The 17,118-nt window shown below is 50.9% G+C and overlaps 1 protein-coding gene across 1 annotated transcript; it reads left to right on the forward strand.

Moving 5' to 3' along the window:
* The first annotated feature begins 41 nt into the window (after positions 1 to 41).
* Positions 42 to 9,500, forward strand: TYW3 (tRNA-yW synthesizing protein 3 homolog). The gene is made up of 6 exons (XM_054165205.1): positions 42 to 262; positions 746 to 826; positions 4,551 to 4,649; positions 5,455 to 5,526; positions 6,815 to 6,948; positions 8,498 to 9,500. Exons 1-6 carry the CDS (start codon positions 89 to 91, stop codon positions 8,715 to 8,717), a joined length of 780 nt encoding a protein of 259 aa, XP_054021180.1. The 5' UTR covers positions 42 to 88; the 3' UTR covers positions 8,718 to 9,500.
* The last annotated feature ends 7,618 nt before the right edge of the window (positions 9,501 to 17,118 follow it).

The following is a 17,118-nucleotide window of genomic DNA, read 5'->3' on the forward strand; positions in this document are numbered from 1 at the left end:
TGCGCTTGCGGAGGTTTGGCCCTTGCGGGCCGCCGTTGGGCTGGCGCGGCGGCAGCAGTGGTGCCGGGGCCGGCGTGACTGCCCCTCAATGGCGTCCTTCCAGCGGCAGAAGGCGCAGCGGCTGGCGCGGGCGGACGCCAGCAGGAAGGGCGCGGTGGACGAAGGTGCCGCCGCTGTCGTGCAGCTGCTGAACGAGCGGGCCCGCTTCTGCACCACCAGCTCCTGCTCGGGCCGCCTCGTCCTGGTGCAAAGCAGCGCCGCGGTGAGTCCCGGGCACCGGCGGTCCCGCCGCTGTAGCGGTACTCTGGAGGACCACGGTTGAAGCCTTGGTTCTGGAGGCCCTGCTAGCTGGCCGAGCCGAGACGGCGGTGCCTGTCTCGGCGAGGGAGACCCGTGTCGGTACAGCGTGGATCTCGGGGTCTGGCCCGGTCGCCGGTGGCGGGGTTACTGCCCGCGCCCTGGCAGCTCCGGGAGACCCCGGACTGCCGGGACCGACGGCAGCACCAGGTGTCTCTGTTCCAGGCTTTCGGCGCAGGGTCATCAATATTTGAAGTGCCGGGCCCGGAGAGCTTTGTCTGACACATAAACACAGGCAGGTCCGCTTAAAACCGCTTGGATGCAAGAAGTGTTTCTGTGCGTTAACAAAACGTGTTTGTGTTGCAAGCCATGCTGTTCGTTTTGAGGCACAGAGCTGGAGCATCCCCTACCTGTCACAGGAGTTTTAACAGTTTCTCTTCCTTCCTAGGACACGAACAGCTGTGAGATCCAGAAGAAAGACTGCAGGTGGCTCATGGTGACACATGAAACGTGTGCCAAAGACGACGTGGTAAGAGGACAGTCTGACACAGCTTTGATTTCTGCTGAATGCAATGTCATGGAAAACATGTCATGGAAAATACAGAGAAGTGTGTAGAGGGTTTTTTTATCCCTGTTACTGAGGTTCAAAGTGAGCTTTTCTCTAGGAGTTCTACCTAATAAATTCTCAAGAGCTGTTTTGAGGAGAATGCTCTTAAGCAAATGACAAATTTCCTGTGAATGCAGCTAATGTGAAACTTGAGTAATACCTTCCTCCAGACCACAACAGCTCAACAAGAAGTTTCTGTAGCAGAAAAAAAACCTGTCATTCAGGAAGCCAGTTCTGAAAATCTAAGACAGAGTGATTCTTCTTTTTTAGAGCCCTTTCCTTATTCAGAATTAGTGGCAATGATGCTTTTCTGTCTTCTTCCTTTCCTGAAAGGTTACTGTTAGTGTAGCAGTACTTTTCAGCTCTGCAGCTCTTCATCTGCTCAGCTGGAGTGTGACATGAGTGCAGTGACACCTCTGTCAGAGCTGGGCCAGTTTGTGTGCACCTCATTTAACTCTCCTGTAAGCTGTGGCCCTTCCTGCCGTGTTGTTTTGGTCATCAGTTGCAGAAACAGCCAAAATGAATTCCTTTGTTTCCCTTAAATGTGGATGTGTGGTGACAGGTTGGACTTGCTGATCTTTGAGGTCTCTTCCAACCTTGGTGATTCTGTGTTCATTTTGTGTGTCAAGTCTCCTTCAACACAGCTGAAACTGAACAGTTAAAGCTGCCTCAAGTTACAAAAACTGCCTTGAATTCAAACCTGTCTTGAGCCCAGCTTGCTCTGTGAACAGCCTTGCATTTACAGACACCTGAAGCTAGTGCAGCTGTGAATCTCTTACACTGCACTTTTAACTTAGTATTTTTAACATCCCCTGAAATTTAACAATATATTTATACTGGGGGGGGGGGGGGCTTTATTATGCCTTCAAAGCAGTCTGCTCTCTTCATTCATCTCTTTTCTTTGCCCAAACCAGAAGCAGTCACGAGGTCAAAGCTCTGTTGCTCAATTCACAGCTCCCTTCACCGTGTCCATACATTCTCACACATGCACAGAAAAATCTCCCCCCAGATACCTCTCTCTGTCAGTAGTTCAAAGAAGGGCAGGTCTCCACCAGCCAGCTTCAGGCTGAGTAAGATGCAGTGGGTTCTTGCTGACTCTCACAAGAGGAAATACTCTTGATTTCTCCTCTTCCCTTTAGCAGGTAGATAGGATTCTTCTCTTTTTTTTTTCTTTCCATGCACAAATTGCAAGTGGAATAAAACAGGCCTTTGGTTACATTTTAAACTGTGATGTATGTTAAAGCTTTGTTAGTCCAGTATTTGGGAAGTGAGAATGGAAGTCAGCCCTGTGTGCTGTGCTTTTTGGCTGTCAGCTCATCTGAGTTCACCATGTGTGTTAAGCTCAACAATCTGAACGTGGGGTATTTGTGCTGGGATTTATTTTCAGTCCTTTATCCTCCCAGTGCTTAGAGGAAAAGCATTGTGTAGTACAAAGTTATTGATGTGACACCAATCACACAGCAGTGTAAAACTGGAGTACTTGTTCCTGTTCCAGGAAGGATCTGGAGGTGCTGGAAGGTGTCCAGAGAAGGGCCAGGAGGATCAGCAGAGAGCTGGAGCTGCTCTGCTCTGAGGACAGACTGAGGGAGTTGGGGCTGTTCAGTCTGGAGAAGAGAAGGCTTCAAGGAGACCTAATTGTGGCCTTCCAGTTTCTGAAGGGGGCTACAAGAAAGCTGGGGAAGGACTTTGGAGGGTGTCAGGGAGTGATAGCACTGGGGGGAATGGAACAAAACTAGAAATGGGTAGCTTCAGATTGGATGTTAGGAAGAAGTTGTTCCCCATGAGGATGGTGAGAGCCTGGCACAGGTTGCCCATGGAGGTGGTGGCAGCCTCGTGCCTGGAGGTGTTTGCAGCCAGGCTGGAGGTGGCTGTGAGCAACCTGCTGTAGTGTGAGGTGTCCCTGCCCATGGCACGGTGGTTGGAATTAGATGATCCTTGAGGTCCCTTCCAACTCTAACAATTCTATGATTCCTTGCCATGCTCCCAGTGTGAACCTTGACCAGCTGAAGGTGTGGGGTTTGGGTTGTAGACACACTAGAATGTGTCCAGCTGCTAGTTAAGATGTGTGTGGTCAGAGCGTTCACTCCTGCCAGGACCTCTGCACACCTGGCTTTGTCCATGTGTCACGAGTGGAGGGGTTTGCATGTGTGTGAGCTTTTTTATATATCACCAGTGGGCACTTTCTGTCACTGCATGACAGCCATTAGACTTTGACCCTTCAGAGCTGAGGGTCCCAATCCTGATCTCAGTGGGTGTTTCCCATTAGCTGCTCTGGGAGCAAATCAGTGCCTCGGAACCACTCAATCGTTTATGCTGGTCCTTTCACATCACGGAGTGCAACCATTAACCCAGCACCACCAAATCCACTGCCCAGCCATGCTAAACTTGAGAGAAAAGTGCTTCCAATATTTCCCTCTTAAATTGCAGGAAATTTAGATGCAGTAAGATTACAGAAAACCTTTGGTGAAAATACTCCATCAAGAGTTCCATCAAGAAGCTTTTTGGGGATAGAAGTATTGGGGCAGCTCCAGGGCAGTGCTGACCTACAGAGATTGTTTCCTGTTGTCTTCAGCACAGCTCTGGTTACTTACTTTTTAAAACCTGGAGCACAAATGGCACACTGCACTGTTCAGAAAGAGCTGCTTCCAGCTTAAAACAGGAGCAGTTATGGAGGAGATGCTACTACATGTTAATACTCTTCAGTGCAGAAAGGAGAGGGTGTAGCTTCAGCATCTCCTTTTTATGCTGCTGTGTCTTTAAGAGCCATATGGATCTGATTCTTTCTTGGAGATTCTTACTGAATACTTTCATTTCACAAGAGAGATGAGAAGGGCTCAACCAAACAGCAGAGAGTGGGAGAACAGCTGAAAGGTCCCAGGTTAACACAGTGCTGCGAATTAAACCAGTGAAGGCAAGCATGATGGAGCAGGGGGCAAATAGTGTTTAGAATTATGTGATCATACAGTGAAGTAAGTGATAGAACTGTCCCAAAGCACCCTCTTGGAACACAGAAAAGTCCTAGCAGCTCTTTGCATAAAGCTGGCATAGAATAGAATAGAACAGAATAGAATAGACCAGACCAGACCAGGTTGGAAGAGACCTTCAAGATCATCACGTCCAAGCTATTATCCAACACCACCTAATCAACTAAACCATGCAACCAAGCACCCTATCAAGTCTCCTCTTGAACACCTCCAGGGATGGGGACTCCACCACCTCCCTGGGCAGCCCATTCCAAAGGCCAGCCTCTCCCTCTCCCTCTCCCTCTCCCTCTCCCTCTCCCTCTCCCTCTCCCTCTCCCTCTCCCTCTCCCTCTCCCTCTCCCTCTCCCTCTCCCTCTCCCTCTCCCTCTCCCTCTCCCTCTCCCTCTCCCTCTCCCTCTCCCTCTCCCTCTCCTCTCCCTCTTCCTCTCCCTCTCTCTCTCCTTCTCTCCCTCTCCCTCTCCCTCTGCCTCTCCCTCTCCCTCTGCCTCTCCCTCTCCCTCTCCCTCTGCCTCTCCCTCTCCCTCTCCCTCTGCCTCTGCCTCTGCCTCTCCCTCTCCCTCTGCCTCTCCTCTCCTCTCCCTCTGCCTCTCCTCTCCCTCTTCTCTCTTCAGTAATTCTACCTCCTTGCAGCATCCATTTAAATCTTTTGGTGTGTTTTCCAGCTGGCAGCTCTAGAGAAATCCACCGGTGACGTGGTGCTCAAGTTTGAGCCGTTTGTCCTCCACGTGCTGTGTCAAGAGCTGCAGGACGCCCAGCTCCTGGTAACATGGCAGCAAGTAACAGTGTTCCATTGTTGTTCTCATATGGTCCTTGCTGGAAAAATGCAAATGCTGGTTCCTGAGAAAGCTTTAGCACTTCAGCATGGTCCCATATGTGCTGTGTGTTTAATAACTAGGGCAGTAAAGTAAGCTTATGGAGAAAACACTGCTGTAGACTTACAGAGGCTTTGCTGTGCTGTTCAGAGTGACTCACCTACAACTTGATGGTCAAGCTGAAGCAGGCTGCTGGCTGAAAATTTTCCCCAGTGAGCCTGGGTTGCTGTTGCTGCCTGAAGTGATGACTTTCAGACACCATTTTGCCACCAGCCATGCCGTTTGGCCCCAGTGTTTCAGCTGACTGAGTATTGCCTTTGCGTTCTGCCTCTCTAGAATGTCTCTAGAGGGTAATGCCTGATGGGTTTGTTCTTCATGAACATGGAAGAGAGCTGATCAGCCTCTTTGACAGCACTGCTGCACCTTTAACAGTGCCTCACCACTGGTCACCAGCTGAAAAGATAGTGCCAGCTCTTCAGGATGAGATGGTGCAGTGCCCAGAGAGAGACCTGAACATTCCCATCAGCACTAATAGATCAAGACTGACTGGGGCTCACTGAAAACCAACCACAATTCTGATACTACCTGGGTTTGATCTTGAAAAACTTCTTAATGTAACTGCAATAATCTGGGGAGATGGGTTTGAATTTTTTCACACAGCTGGGTTTATAAACTGCATCACAACCAACCCATAACTGTTCCTGTTTGTGAAAGTGGCCCAGAGACCCGTTTCAAGCCTTTCCTTTTTCTGCAGCACTCCGTGGCAATCAATTCTGGGTTCAGGAACTCTGGCATTACAGTTGGCAGAGGAGGAAAAGTTATGATGGTAAGGACTTTGCTGCTTACCTGTAAGGAATGCAATGGTTTAGTTGATTAGGTGGTGTTGGATGATAGGTTGGACATGATGATCTTGAAGGTCTCTTCCAACCTCGTCCCCTCTCTTCTCTTCTCCCTCTCTTCTCTTCTCCCTCTCTTCTCTTCTCCCTCTCTTCTCTTCTCCCTCTCTTCTCTTCTCCCTCTCTTCTCTTCTCCCTCTCTTCTCTTCTCCCTCTCTTCTCTTCTCCCTCTCTTCTCTTCTCCCTCTCTTCTCTTCTCCCTCTCTTCTCTTCTCCCTCTCTTCTCTTCTCCCTCTCTTCTCTTCTCCCTCTCTTCTCTTCTCCCTCTCTTCTCTTCTCCCTCTCTTCTCTTCTCCCTCTCTTCTCTTCTCCCTCTCTTCTCTTCTCCCTCTCTTCTCTTCTCCCTCTCTTCTCTTCTCCCTCTCTTCTCTTCTCCCTCTCTTCTCTTCTCCCTCTCTTCTCTTCTCCCTCTCTTCTCTTCTCCCTCTCTTCTCTTCTCCCTCTCTTCTCTTCTCCCTCTCTTCTCTTCTCCCTCTCTTCTCTTCTCCCTCTCTTCTCTTCTCCCTCTCTTCTCTTCTCCCTCTCTTCTCTTCTCTTCTCCCTCTCTTCTCTTCTCTTCTCCCTCTCTTCTCTTCTCTTCTCCCTCTCTTCTCTTCTCTTCTCCCTCTCTTCTCTTCTCTTCTCCCTCTCTTCTCCCTCTCTTCTCTTCTCCCTCTCTTCTCTTCTCTTCTCCCTCTCTTCTCTTCTCTTCTCCCTCTCTTCTCTTCTCTTCTCCCTCTCTTCTCTTCTCTTCTCCCTCTCTTCTCTTCTCCCTCTCTTCTCTTCTCCCTCTCTTCTCTTCTCCCTCTCTTCTCTTCTGGTATTGCTGCTCTTAACCTTGAGTATTTTGTGTGTGTGTGTATGTGTGTGTGAGCCAAGATCTGAACTGTAATGTGACTAACAGCAAAGAGAGCTTTTTCTGCTGTAGTTGACAGCAAACCAGCCAACTGTGTAGCCAGCTGCTCTCAAACATTGGAATGGGCTGCCCAGGGCAGTCACCATCCCTGGGGGTGTTCAAGTGGTGTGTGGACCTGGCGCTTAGGGACATGGTTTAGTGTCAACCCCTCAGTGCTGGGTCAAGAGCTGGACTGGATGATCTTTGAGGTCTCTTCCAACCAGATTTCTGAGATTCTGTGAACTATGGGTTTTCTGTAATAAACACTCCCTGTTATTTAAATCACCTTTGTAGAACAAAATCCACTTCATTCCAGCTGAAGCCTCCTTCTGGCTGTGTTTTAGGCTGTCCGGAGCACTCATTGCTTGGAAGTTCCACTGACCCACCAGGGGAAATTGCTGGTCTCTGAAGAATACATTGAATTTCTGGTGCACATAGCTAATGGGAAGATGGAAGAAAACACAAGGAGGATTGACAGGTCTGTAAAAGTACAGCAGCCCTATTTGTGGCATCTAAGTTCAAAACTCAGAGAGGTTATAGGAAAAAAAGAGGGGGCAGGGGACAAACAAACAAGGGGGGAAAAAAGACCACCCCCTCCCAAAGTCTGAAATACAAATCCAATTATTTTTTGACCTCTGAAGACTACAAACTGTTTAATCAAAACCCTGCAAGGAATAAGAGTTTGCCAACTTTGACACTGAGTGGGGCTTTGGACTTGATGATCTTGGAGGTCTCTTCCAAGCTGGTTGATTCTGTGATTAAGTTTCTGTTTCTAATGATAACAGTACTTGTTCTTCTAAGCACAGTAACCATCTCAGGAGTGTTCAGCTCCAGTGCACATTTAAACCCAGTTAATGTTTTGTATAGCTCCCAAAACTGATGATTTGTGCAGGTGGTGGCAGGTTACACACACGTGGGGGTCTTTATTTGTGTCTCCATGTGAAGAGAGCAGAACGGGCAGAGGAGCCAACGGATCATAGAATCAACCAGGTTGGAAAAGACCTCAGAAATCATCAAGTCCAACCTGTGACCTAATACCTAACACCTCCAGACAACTAAACCATGGCTCCAAGTGCCACATCCAAGCTTTTGTTGAGCACCTCCAGGGATGGTGCCCACCTCCCTGGGCAGCACAGTTCCTCTTTCTGGGAAGAACTTTCTCCTCACCTCAAGCCTAAACCTTCCCTGGTGCAGCCTGAGACTGTGTCCTCTTGTTCTGGTGCTGGTTGCCTGGGAGAAGAGACCAACCCCCACCTGGCTACAACCTCCTTTCAGGTAGATCAAAAGGATACTGGAGACACACTAACATGGATTAATTCTTGTTGTAAGTCCATTAAATAGCTTGTTAAAAGTAGCTGCTCCTAGTAGCAGTCCATCTGATCATAATGCTTTTGTTCATCAGACCTTCAACCTGACAACCATTTTATAGTTTCTGTAAGATTACCTGAAGGGAGGTTGTAGCCAGATGGGGGTTGGTCTCTTCTCCCAGTACCAGAACAAGAGGACACAGTCTCAAGCTGTGCCAGGGGAAGTTTAGGCTGGATGTTAGGAAGAAGTTCTTCATAGAAAGAGTGATTGGCCATTGGAATGTGCTGCCCAGGGAGGTGCTGAAGTCACCATCACTGGAGGTGTTTAAGAAGAGACTACATGGGGTGCTTGGTGCTATGGTTTAGTTGATTAGATGGTGTTGGGTGATAGGTTGGACTTGATGATCTTGAAGGTCTCTTCCAACCTGGTCTGGTCTATTCTATTCTATTCTATTCTAATGGGGTCTAAATGGCCTGAGAGCACATCACTGACTGAGTTCTGACATGCAGTTGTAGCGAGAGCTGGCATGTTGTGCACAAGGACACCTGCTGACATTGCTCATTTTCCTACCAGTAGTAGCTAGAAATTTCAATGCTAGTAACAATTCTCTTCCCTTACCATGTTTCCATTGCACTGCAGAAGCTTTAATTTCTCAGGGGGGGTTTTCAGGTCCTGAGCAAACCTACAGAAGTAACAGCTACCCAGTTGTTTGTTTCTAGGTTCTACAAAGGCTTAGAGTTGGCTCTGGCAGCCGGCACCAGCGTCAGCAGCTCTGCTGAAGGGAGGGAGAAGAGTCACTCCGTGTACCTTCACAGGAGGAAGAGGAGGACCAGCCAAGAACAAGATGTCCACACCCCTCCAGAGGACCACAGTGAAGACTCAGGGCCTGAGGAGGACACAGAAAACAGTTTTGATATTTTTGCTGAAGTCCTGACATAGACTAAGTCACCTGAAAGCAAAATCTGGTGATAACTACAGTGCTCTTTGGAAGAGACACACATGCTGCTCTGTGCTAGGGAGCAGCACTCTCAGGGACAGCTACCAGGAAAAGGGGAATTAAACAGAGCTGTGAACAGGTTTAGCATCAGAAGCACAGAGAGCAAAGCCTCAGAATGTTGTGAGGGTTTTTTAACAGCACTAGTGAATTAACAATCTTTTACTCTGCCACTTACCACAGCCTGGTTTGGCCCAGCCTTTGGCCACATTCCCTGTGGAAGTGTCACTTCCAGCTCTGGGTTTAACCCTTCTGATTTCTGCTGGAAGGGCTCTTACTCCTGAGGGCTCTTAATCCCTGCAGGACCTCTGCAAAGCAGCATGCACCACTCCAGCTGTCCCTCTCAGAAAACACAGAGCCAAACATTGGTCAGCTGAGAGGTTGGAGGCTGGAATGGAAAAGCAGCAGCTCCTACTGCTCTCTGCTGGCTTCACCTGGGGGCCTCCAGGACCCTTCCAGCCTGTGCCAGGCAACAGCACTGGTGCTGTTCTCCTGCCCCTCACTGCTCCTGGCTCCAGTCCCACTGTGCTCAGTGTCTGCTTCCCTCAGCAAGCATCCATTCAGTATTGCTCAGCCAGCTCTGGTCTGATGGTTCCTTAGCTCACTCACACATTGTTCTGTGTGGGACCCAGCCTTGGTCCCAGCAGTGGGGCAGAAAGTCAACCCCAGTGTACAGTGAGGGGCTTCCTCACCAGCCTCTGAACCACTGACATGCAATAAAAACATAAAGCTGCAGCAATTGTGCACCCCTGTGTCGTGCCACTGGAGCAGTCACACTGTGCTCCTGGTGGACTTGGCAGGAAAAGGCTGAGTTTCTAAACCTCAGTGATGATGAGTTCTGTGCCCTTGCTCATGGCCAACACTGCCAGGCAAGGCCTTGGCTGGAGGAAAAGGCCTCTGGTACCAGAACTCCCAGTTCAGACAGGTCATTGTTTCCATTCTATAAGCATCTCTCCTGGGGACCTTTTCATTCCACTGTAAAAATCTGACATGCAAAGAGGTAGCCAAAGGGAAAAGCAAGTGAGGGCTTAAATGAATTCTGAAGGACCTGTTGGGCCTGTTTCCAGGAGCAGATGTGCCAGAACAAACAAACCTGAGCCTTTGGTGTGCCCTGTCTGTGTTACTGACCTACAGCCAGGACAGTTTGGTGTCCTTGTTGTCACCCTACTGCCAGGGGCTTGAAAGACATCAGCACCTGCCTGAGGCATGAGAAGGTGAGAGGCCAACATGCCTCTATGCTTGTAAGAAGATCATGGTCATGTCAGGTGCAGTGCTGGGAGGTTGATGCTGTCAGTAGCTGTTGGCTGCAAGCACAAACTCAGCCAGCAGCAGCAAGGTTTTCCTACTTTTCTCCAGTCTGGAGGGATCAAGGCACTGGTGACAAAGTTGGAAGCTAAAGGAACATCAGCTTGGGAGGTGACAAAGCACCACAAGAAACCTGCCAAAATCATACTCTACACAATGCCCTCAGACAGGCCTCCTGTGTAGTTGGGGGGAACTAACCCTTGTTGAAGTCTAACTGAACATGGAGAGATCACTTCTGATCACTAACTGAACATGGAGAGATCCCCTCTGGCTGCTGGCCGGAGGGTGGGCAGCAAGCCCCTGTCACCTGGCAGGAGCATGTGGAGCATCATGAGGCTACCACAGCTGTCCCATGCAGCAGCAGGTGGGACAGCTGAGGGTCTCTGAACAAGCCATGGCTTCTGCCACGTGTTGCTGAGCAGCACTGGAGCAGGGGCTTGTGTCAGGTCTTGGCAGGAAGAATTTCTTGCAGACCTTCCTTTCCACCAGCTGGCTGCCCCTTTGCCCCTTCCTGCTGAGGGCTTCCCACCATCCCACAGGTTCCCCTCACCACCCAGGATGGATCCTGTGTGCAGAAGGGGCAGGTGGTGCCTTTAAAGGGCTGTAGAGGGTAGATTTCAGAGAGGTTTTTTCAGAACCATCTGAACATTGCATTTAAAGCAGTCCTACGAGGTCTGACTCTGGTCTGTTGGAAAGCCACAGGGTGGCTTGATGTTGACTGTGAGCAGTCTCCACGTGCTTTGCAGTGCCAGGGATCTTCCACCACATGAGGGAAGAGAAAATTCAGCACCTACAAAGCAGAGCTGCAAAGAAACCACATCAGACTTCAACCCCAGCCCAAAGACTCCATGTTTCTGAGTCGAAGCTGGCTTCAGAACTCAGAGGAGGTTAACCTCCAGCTGCAGGTGCGCCTGCCTGCCTGAGGTGGCAGAGGGATCACAGACACTACTTAGTGTATAAACCAGGACTGCTTTCAGGGGGCAGAGCTGTGGGGTTAATGTGTTGGGAGGAAAGGGTATTGAATTCAGCTGCTTCATTCTCTTTTACCTTTCTGTTCCCTTTTTGAAGTGCACCCCAAGCACTGCAATAATGGCCCAAAAACCTTGGCAGTCTGTAACAGCAGTCTTAGAAACACAGTTGATCAGGAACCAGTCTGTGATAACTCCCTGAGTTCCTCTTTAAAAACATGGTACCAAATGCAGAAAGATTTTGTGACAGTCTTAACCTAGGCTAGTGAGCCTAACATTGGCCAGCTGCTTCCTCCATCCCTTGGAACTCCAGCCACTCTGCGAGCCCTCGTACAAAGGCCAAAACAAGACCCTACAGCTAGAAGAATAAACAGCCCTGGGACTCTCAGAGGAAGATTAGGAGCTCGTGTTATCTCAGTGCTCAAAGTACCCAGCAGTTTTCACAAGCTTCTTCTGAATTTTTAACACCCCCCCTGAAGGTTTCAGAGGGCAGCACTGAGGTGGTGTCACTGCCCCGCAGCCGAGCGCCAGCCCCACGCAGCACCACCCTGTCCGCTGCAGACCAGGGTACAGCCAGTTCCACTTGGGTCTCACTGGGTTACATGGGCTTGTTGGTGTGGATAGGGTAGGATAGGGTAGGATAGGACAGAATGGGATGGGATGGGATGGGGTGGGATGGGATGGGGTGGGATGGGATGGGATGAGATAGGATGGGATGGGATGAGATAGAAGTAGAATAGAAATAGAATAGAATAGAATAGAATAGAATAGAATAGAATAGAATAGAATAGAATAGGAAATTAATTAGAATAGAATAGAATAGAATAGAATAGAATAGAATAGAATAGAATAGAATAGAATAGAATAGACCAGACCAGGTTGGAAAAGACCTCAGAGATCATCAAGTCCAACCTATCACCCAACACCATCTAATCAACTAAACCATGGCACCAAGTGCCTCATCCAGGCTCTCCTGAAACACTTCCAGTGATGGTGACTCCACCACCTCCCTGGGCAGCACATCCCAATGGCCAATCTCTCTTTCTATGAAGAACTTCTTCCTAACATCCAGCCTGAACCACCACTGGTGCAGCTTGAGACTGCATCCTCTTGTTCTGGTCTTGCTTGCCTGGGAGAAGAGACCAACCCCCACCTGGCTACAACCTCCCTTCAGGGAGCTGTAGAGAGCAAGAAGGTCTCCCCTGAGCCTCCTCTTCTCCAGGCTAAGCAACCCCAGCTCCCTCAGCCTCTCCTCCCAGGGCTGTGCTCCAGACCCCTCCCCAGCTTTCTTGCCCTTCTCTGGACACCTTCCAGCATCTCAACATCTTTCCTAACCTGAGGGGACAGCCACACTTACCCCAGCCTTAGCCAAGTCCTCCTTCTGAAACTGATTTTGCCAAGTTTTGTTTCATTTTCAGCTTCTCTAACTCTTCCTGTCATACCCTCAGTGCAACGTTCAGCTGCAGCCCATGGGCAGCCACAGCCAACAGGTTACAGGCAACCAGCAGCAGCCTTTGGAGAGGTGATTCTGGGGGTTGTGGCAGAAGAGAAAAGCAACAAAATTCCTAAAATTGGCAAGTCTTTGCAATTTCTAAATGTGCTCAGCCACTTAATTAACAGAAGGGTATTTTCAGCCCACTTAAAAGGACAGTTTCACTCACTGCACCTAGTTGTTTCTGGGAGGCAGCTGTATTCCTCCCCTGCAGTGGCTGCCTGCCTTTTCTCACCCATAACGTTCAGGACCTGTGCCAGAAAGCCACCTTCAGCATCACCCCTCGGGCTGCAGCCAGAGCCTTGCCCCCGTTGTGCTCAGCAGCAGCACCCAGCTGTCCCACCGCATGGACCAGCCACTGCCATGGCTCACCAGGACAGCTCTGCAGTGCAGACCGCAGGAGTGGCAAGGATTTGCCTGAAATCAGAGCTGCTTCCTCTGAAGTGCTTGGAGCTGTTTGCAGGGACATAGTAGAGAGAGCAGGGGAAGTTTGCCAAAGGCAGCCAAGGGCAGAGCAGCTCTCAGCCAGCACTCCTGAGTGCAGTCCTTCAGTCCAACAACACCCAACTGGAGCAAATTTAGTCTCCTTTTGTTTTTTTACAAGTAAATTTATACTTATATACCAGGCACTGGAGCTGCAGAAGGTCTTTGGTCCTTTGGATTGCTCAAAAATGAACAATTAATTCACAGCCTCTTGTCAGTTTGGTTTTTCACTTCACGTGGTATTAAGGAGAAGGTTTAATGTGTGGCCCACCAACAGGTAAAGGCAACACCACTGAGCATGTTTTGAAAGGGCCTTTGAAATGCTTTAAACAAAAATAATAACAGATAATTACATGCCCAGATTTTCCTGGCTGCCCACTTAATTTCTTTACACGGAGAGAAAGCAAAGCCTGCCAGAACTGCTGCCTTCAAACCTGCCAGCTCTGCTGTGACACAGCAGCCACCCACTCAGAGGACAGCACCCAAACCCCACGCAGAAGCTTTTCTCCTGTACTGCTACTCAGTATATCAACTGAGTATGTACTCAGTATGTTAATTGAGCAGATAAAATACTTTGATCAACTTTATCCTGGGGAAGAAAAATAATTCCAGTTTTGGTTTCATTTTCTGCATGACCCCGGGAAAATATTTTTCCTCGAAACCAATTGATTGGGGTTTTTTTTTTTAATGAAAAAGAACACTGGTGCTGCGCTGGCACAGACTGATACTGGATCCGGCAGAAGGTGACAATCCGAGCTCGGATGCAGGCTTTCAGATGGTGAGAGGTGTCAGAAGCCCGAACTCACTTGCGCCGGGTGCCGGCAGTGTTTGCTCCGCGGAGACGAGAGCCAGCGCTCGAATTTCCCCACCCAGTGCCATTCCACCTCAACTTTTCGGCATTTTTAACACCACATAGGAGCCCGTCCCGCGCCCGGCCGGGGCGGTTTAGGGACTTTCTGGGTTCGTGCTAAATTCTGGGGCCGCTGGCTATGAACGGGCAAGGACCCGGAACGCAGCCCAGCGCCGGCAGGGCGGCATCGGGCGGTTGCCGGAGCCCCGCACCCGGCTGCTGCCGCGCCCGGGCTGCCGCTCGCTGTGCCCATGGGGAGACCCTGTGGGGATTCCGCCCCGGCCTGGCACCGAGCGGGCCCAGGCACCGAGCGGAGCCCGGCGGGGAGCGGAGCCGGGAGCCGAGCCTGGTGCGTCCCCCGCAGCCGAACGGCCGCTGTCCGGGTCACCGCGGCGGCGGCGGGAGGGAACCGGCGGACCGGTCCTGGCCCTTTCCTTCCCCTTCCACCGGCTCCCGTCCCTTCCCCGCTCGCTGCCCGGCGGCGGCCACCCGGAGCGAGGGGGGTCGCTCCTTTCCGGTCGCCCGGGGCCGGGGGTTTTCCGGGTTGAGCCCCATCGGACTGAGCCTTCCCGGGGTCACCCGCCAGGGACGGCAGCCTCGCCAGCGATACCGGCAGCTGGGGCTTTCGTTATGCGATGTTACCGGCGTTAGCGACAGCGCATCGGCCCACGGGACGCAGAGCGAACCTCCGGCAACGGGCAGAGCCGCGGGCGCTGTGCTGGGGGTCCCTGAGACCCCAGCCTTCCCCGGGTATTTCATCAGTGGCACTGAAACTTCCGACGGGGCTCCCAACACCCGTAACTCACTAACGCTAACTAACCCGACACGGGGTTTGCGTTTGGCACATCGCACCGAAACGGCTACGATCCTCCGGCCGGGTACCCATGGAAAGTTGGTGCCACGCTGTCCCCTCCAGGGTGGCAGAGTCTGGACCCGCACTACGGTCACTCACTGAAGGGGAAAGGTCCTCGGGGCTGGCAGCGGCTGCGAGCGCCGGGGAACAGCTCAGGGGCCCCGAAAGCAGAGGCTTCGCTCTCCCGGCCCCGGCTTCAGCCCGCCGAGCCGGGCGCGCCCACACCTCCGAGCAGAAAACCCTTCGTCTTTACGGGGAAAAGCCAGTTCTGGTGATTTGTGTCGCGCTGCCGCGCTCTGAACCATGCAACCTCCCGAAACAGTGACCGGCCGGGCCGGAAAAACCCTATTATGGGGAAACGACTCCGTATTCCCCGGGGTGCAAGCGGTCCCGGTGCCTCTTAAGCAGGTTTCCAGGCTGGAATCAGTCCTGTGTCCCTGCTAAACTGTCAGAACTGTTCCTTTTAAATCTGATAATTTAAATATCTTTGCATGACATTGCTGACCGAAAAAAAAAAAAATCAAGGAAAATTTACTAGTGAAATTTCGCCCAGAGTTTATCTATAAAAATTGCTTAATTCCGTCATTCTGCATCCCTCAGGGGCGTATTTTAGACAGAATTTCCTTTGATTCCGGCGAGGCTGAGCCTGCATTTGTTCTCTGTCACTGAAAGCACCTCACTTCAGAAACGGCACGGAGGAGAAAGTCAAAGCCTGCAGGCTTCCATGACGAGCTCCGCGCAGGATCTGCGTGCTTTCCCTGCACCCTCCCCACCTCAGAATGGGAGACAGGACCCAGGGACAGGCCACTTTTCGAAACTATGCTCAGTAACACCGTGGCTAACTCATGCAGGGTCAGAATTTGGCCCCGAAAATGTGCAGCGTTGCAAATGATCCATTTCCCCCCCTAGTCTATGATCCGAAAGTTCTCGTTCAGGAATGTGCTCACAAACCCACAGCACTCGGGGGTAGGATTGAATGGACTCCCTTTAATAAAACACATTCCCAGTTGTTGTTTCGATGGAAGCATTACACTTTTTGTCCTGCCATAAGTAGCTCAGATTTCACTGGGTCATTGAAATGTTCTCTTTTTTTGAGTCGAGCTCTCTTCAAATCGTGCTTAAAATGCAGCCCCTAAATAACTGTGCAGCAGCTACAGCCACGACTCCAACCAGAAACAGGGACACGACGCTGAGCTGAAGCTCTCACTGCATTTATCTCCTAAGCCTGTGAACAAAATTTGTCACCCTCCAAAACGCTGAGCATAAAACATGTCATAAATGCAACACACTCGTGCAGGGGAGCCGTGGCCCCCCGTTCTGCCCTCCATTCACTGAAATAAGAGGTATTTTGATCACAGATGCCTGCTATTATCAAACACTGCCGGGATTTCAGAAGGATGAGCTCACCCAGGTGAAGCTGCACACAGGTCCCACTCAGTCGTCTGCCCTGCCTCTGGGTTTAGAAGCTTTGTTACTTAGAGCAGAGGCACGAGATAGAGCCAGGGCAGCCCCTGGGTCCACGGCTGGAAGGCACGTTGTCCAAATCCTCAGACTCAAGTGTTTTCTCCCTGCAAAATGCCAACGAGAAAGTCGCAACAGACTTGTAGGAGATGTTGGAATGAATATTTTCCTCAAGACCGAAATGCAAGTGCATGTTAGAAGCAGGAAAATCAGTCCCACAGGAGCTGCAAAGAGCAGTAGCTGTAACTGAGGCACCAGGTGCGCTCCCCACCAAGGCAACCCAGCAGCTAAGTGCTGTCTTTCTTTACACTGCCCACAACAAGGCGCTGACAGATGGGTCAGGACAGGAAAGCTTCAATTCCATCAGGCTGGGCAGCCCCTAACCACACAGGCTGTGCCAAGGCGGTTCCATTGCCAGGACTCTACATGGAGACCCCCTTGCCACCTGTGCCCAGCATCCCACGGGTGCTCCCACAGTCCCTCACCCCTCCATTTGGGAAGTTTCTGAGGCAAAAGGTTTTCCACTGGGGCAGCTCGGGCAGGAGGTCATGTGGTGGGAATGGCACCCCTGCTCAGCACAGCCCCCGATCCCGGTGCCAGGCTGTGGGCACCACACACGGAGTGCAAGAGCCATTTCAGCACTCTTTGTGTGCCTGCCCATGAACTCTGAGCACGCCGAAGCCCTGCAACCGCAGCATCACTCCGGGCTTTTCTTTCTGACATATCCTCACCCTGCTTTACTTTTCCTTCTAGCATGACATCAGTGAGAATCTGTGCGGTGGACTTGGTAGAGCAGCAGCAGGGGGAAAAAAGCTGGGGGGGTGGGGGAAGGAGAGGTGGTGGTGGGGGGAAATATCTGACAAACAGCAACAGCCTCCCAACGCCCCTTTAAAATAATAACGATTTACCAAATGGTTGGGAAGTTGTTATAATT

The sequence above is a fragment of the Dryobates pubescens genome, chromosome 11, assembly GCF_014839835.1.
Source record: "Dryobates pubescens isolate bDryPub1 chromosome 11, bDryPub1.pri, whole genome shotgun sequence".
NCBI lineage: Eukaryota > Metazoa > Chordata > Aves > Piciformes > Picidae > Dryobates > Dryobates pubescens.

What these genes read in the sequence shown, in the direction of transcription:
- TYW3 (XM_054165205.1), top strand. Translation starts at nt 89, where the DNA reads ATGGCGTCCTTCCAGCGGCAGAAGGCGCAGCGGCTGGCGCGGGCGGAC. An exon ending in CGTGTGCCAAAGACGACGTG is followed by an intron (nt 827 to 4,550) that starts GTAAGAGGACAG and finishes TGTGTTTTCCAG; the next exon opens with CTGGCAGCTCTAGAGAAATC. An exon ending in AACACAAGGAGGATTGACAG is followed by an intron (nt 6,949 to 8,497) that starts GTCTGTAAAAGT and finishes GTTTGTTTCTAG; the next exon opens with GTTCTACAAAGGCTTAGAGT.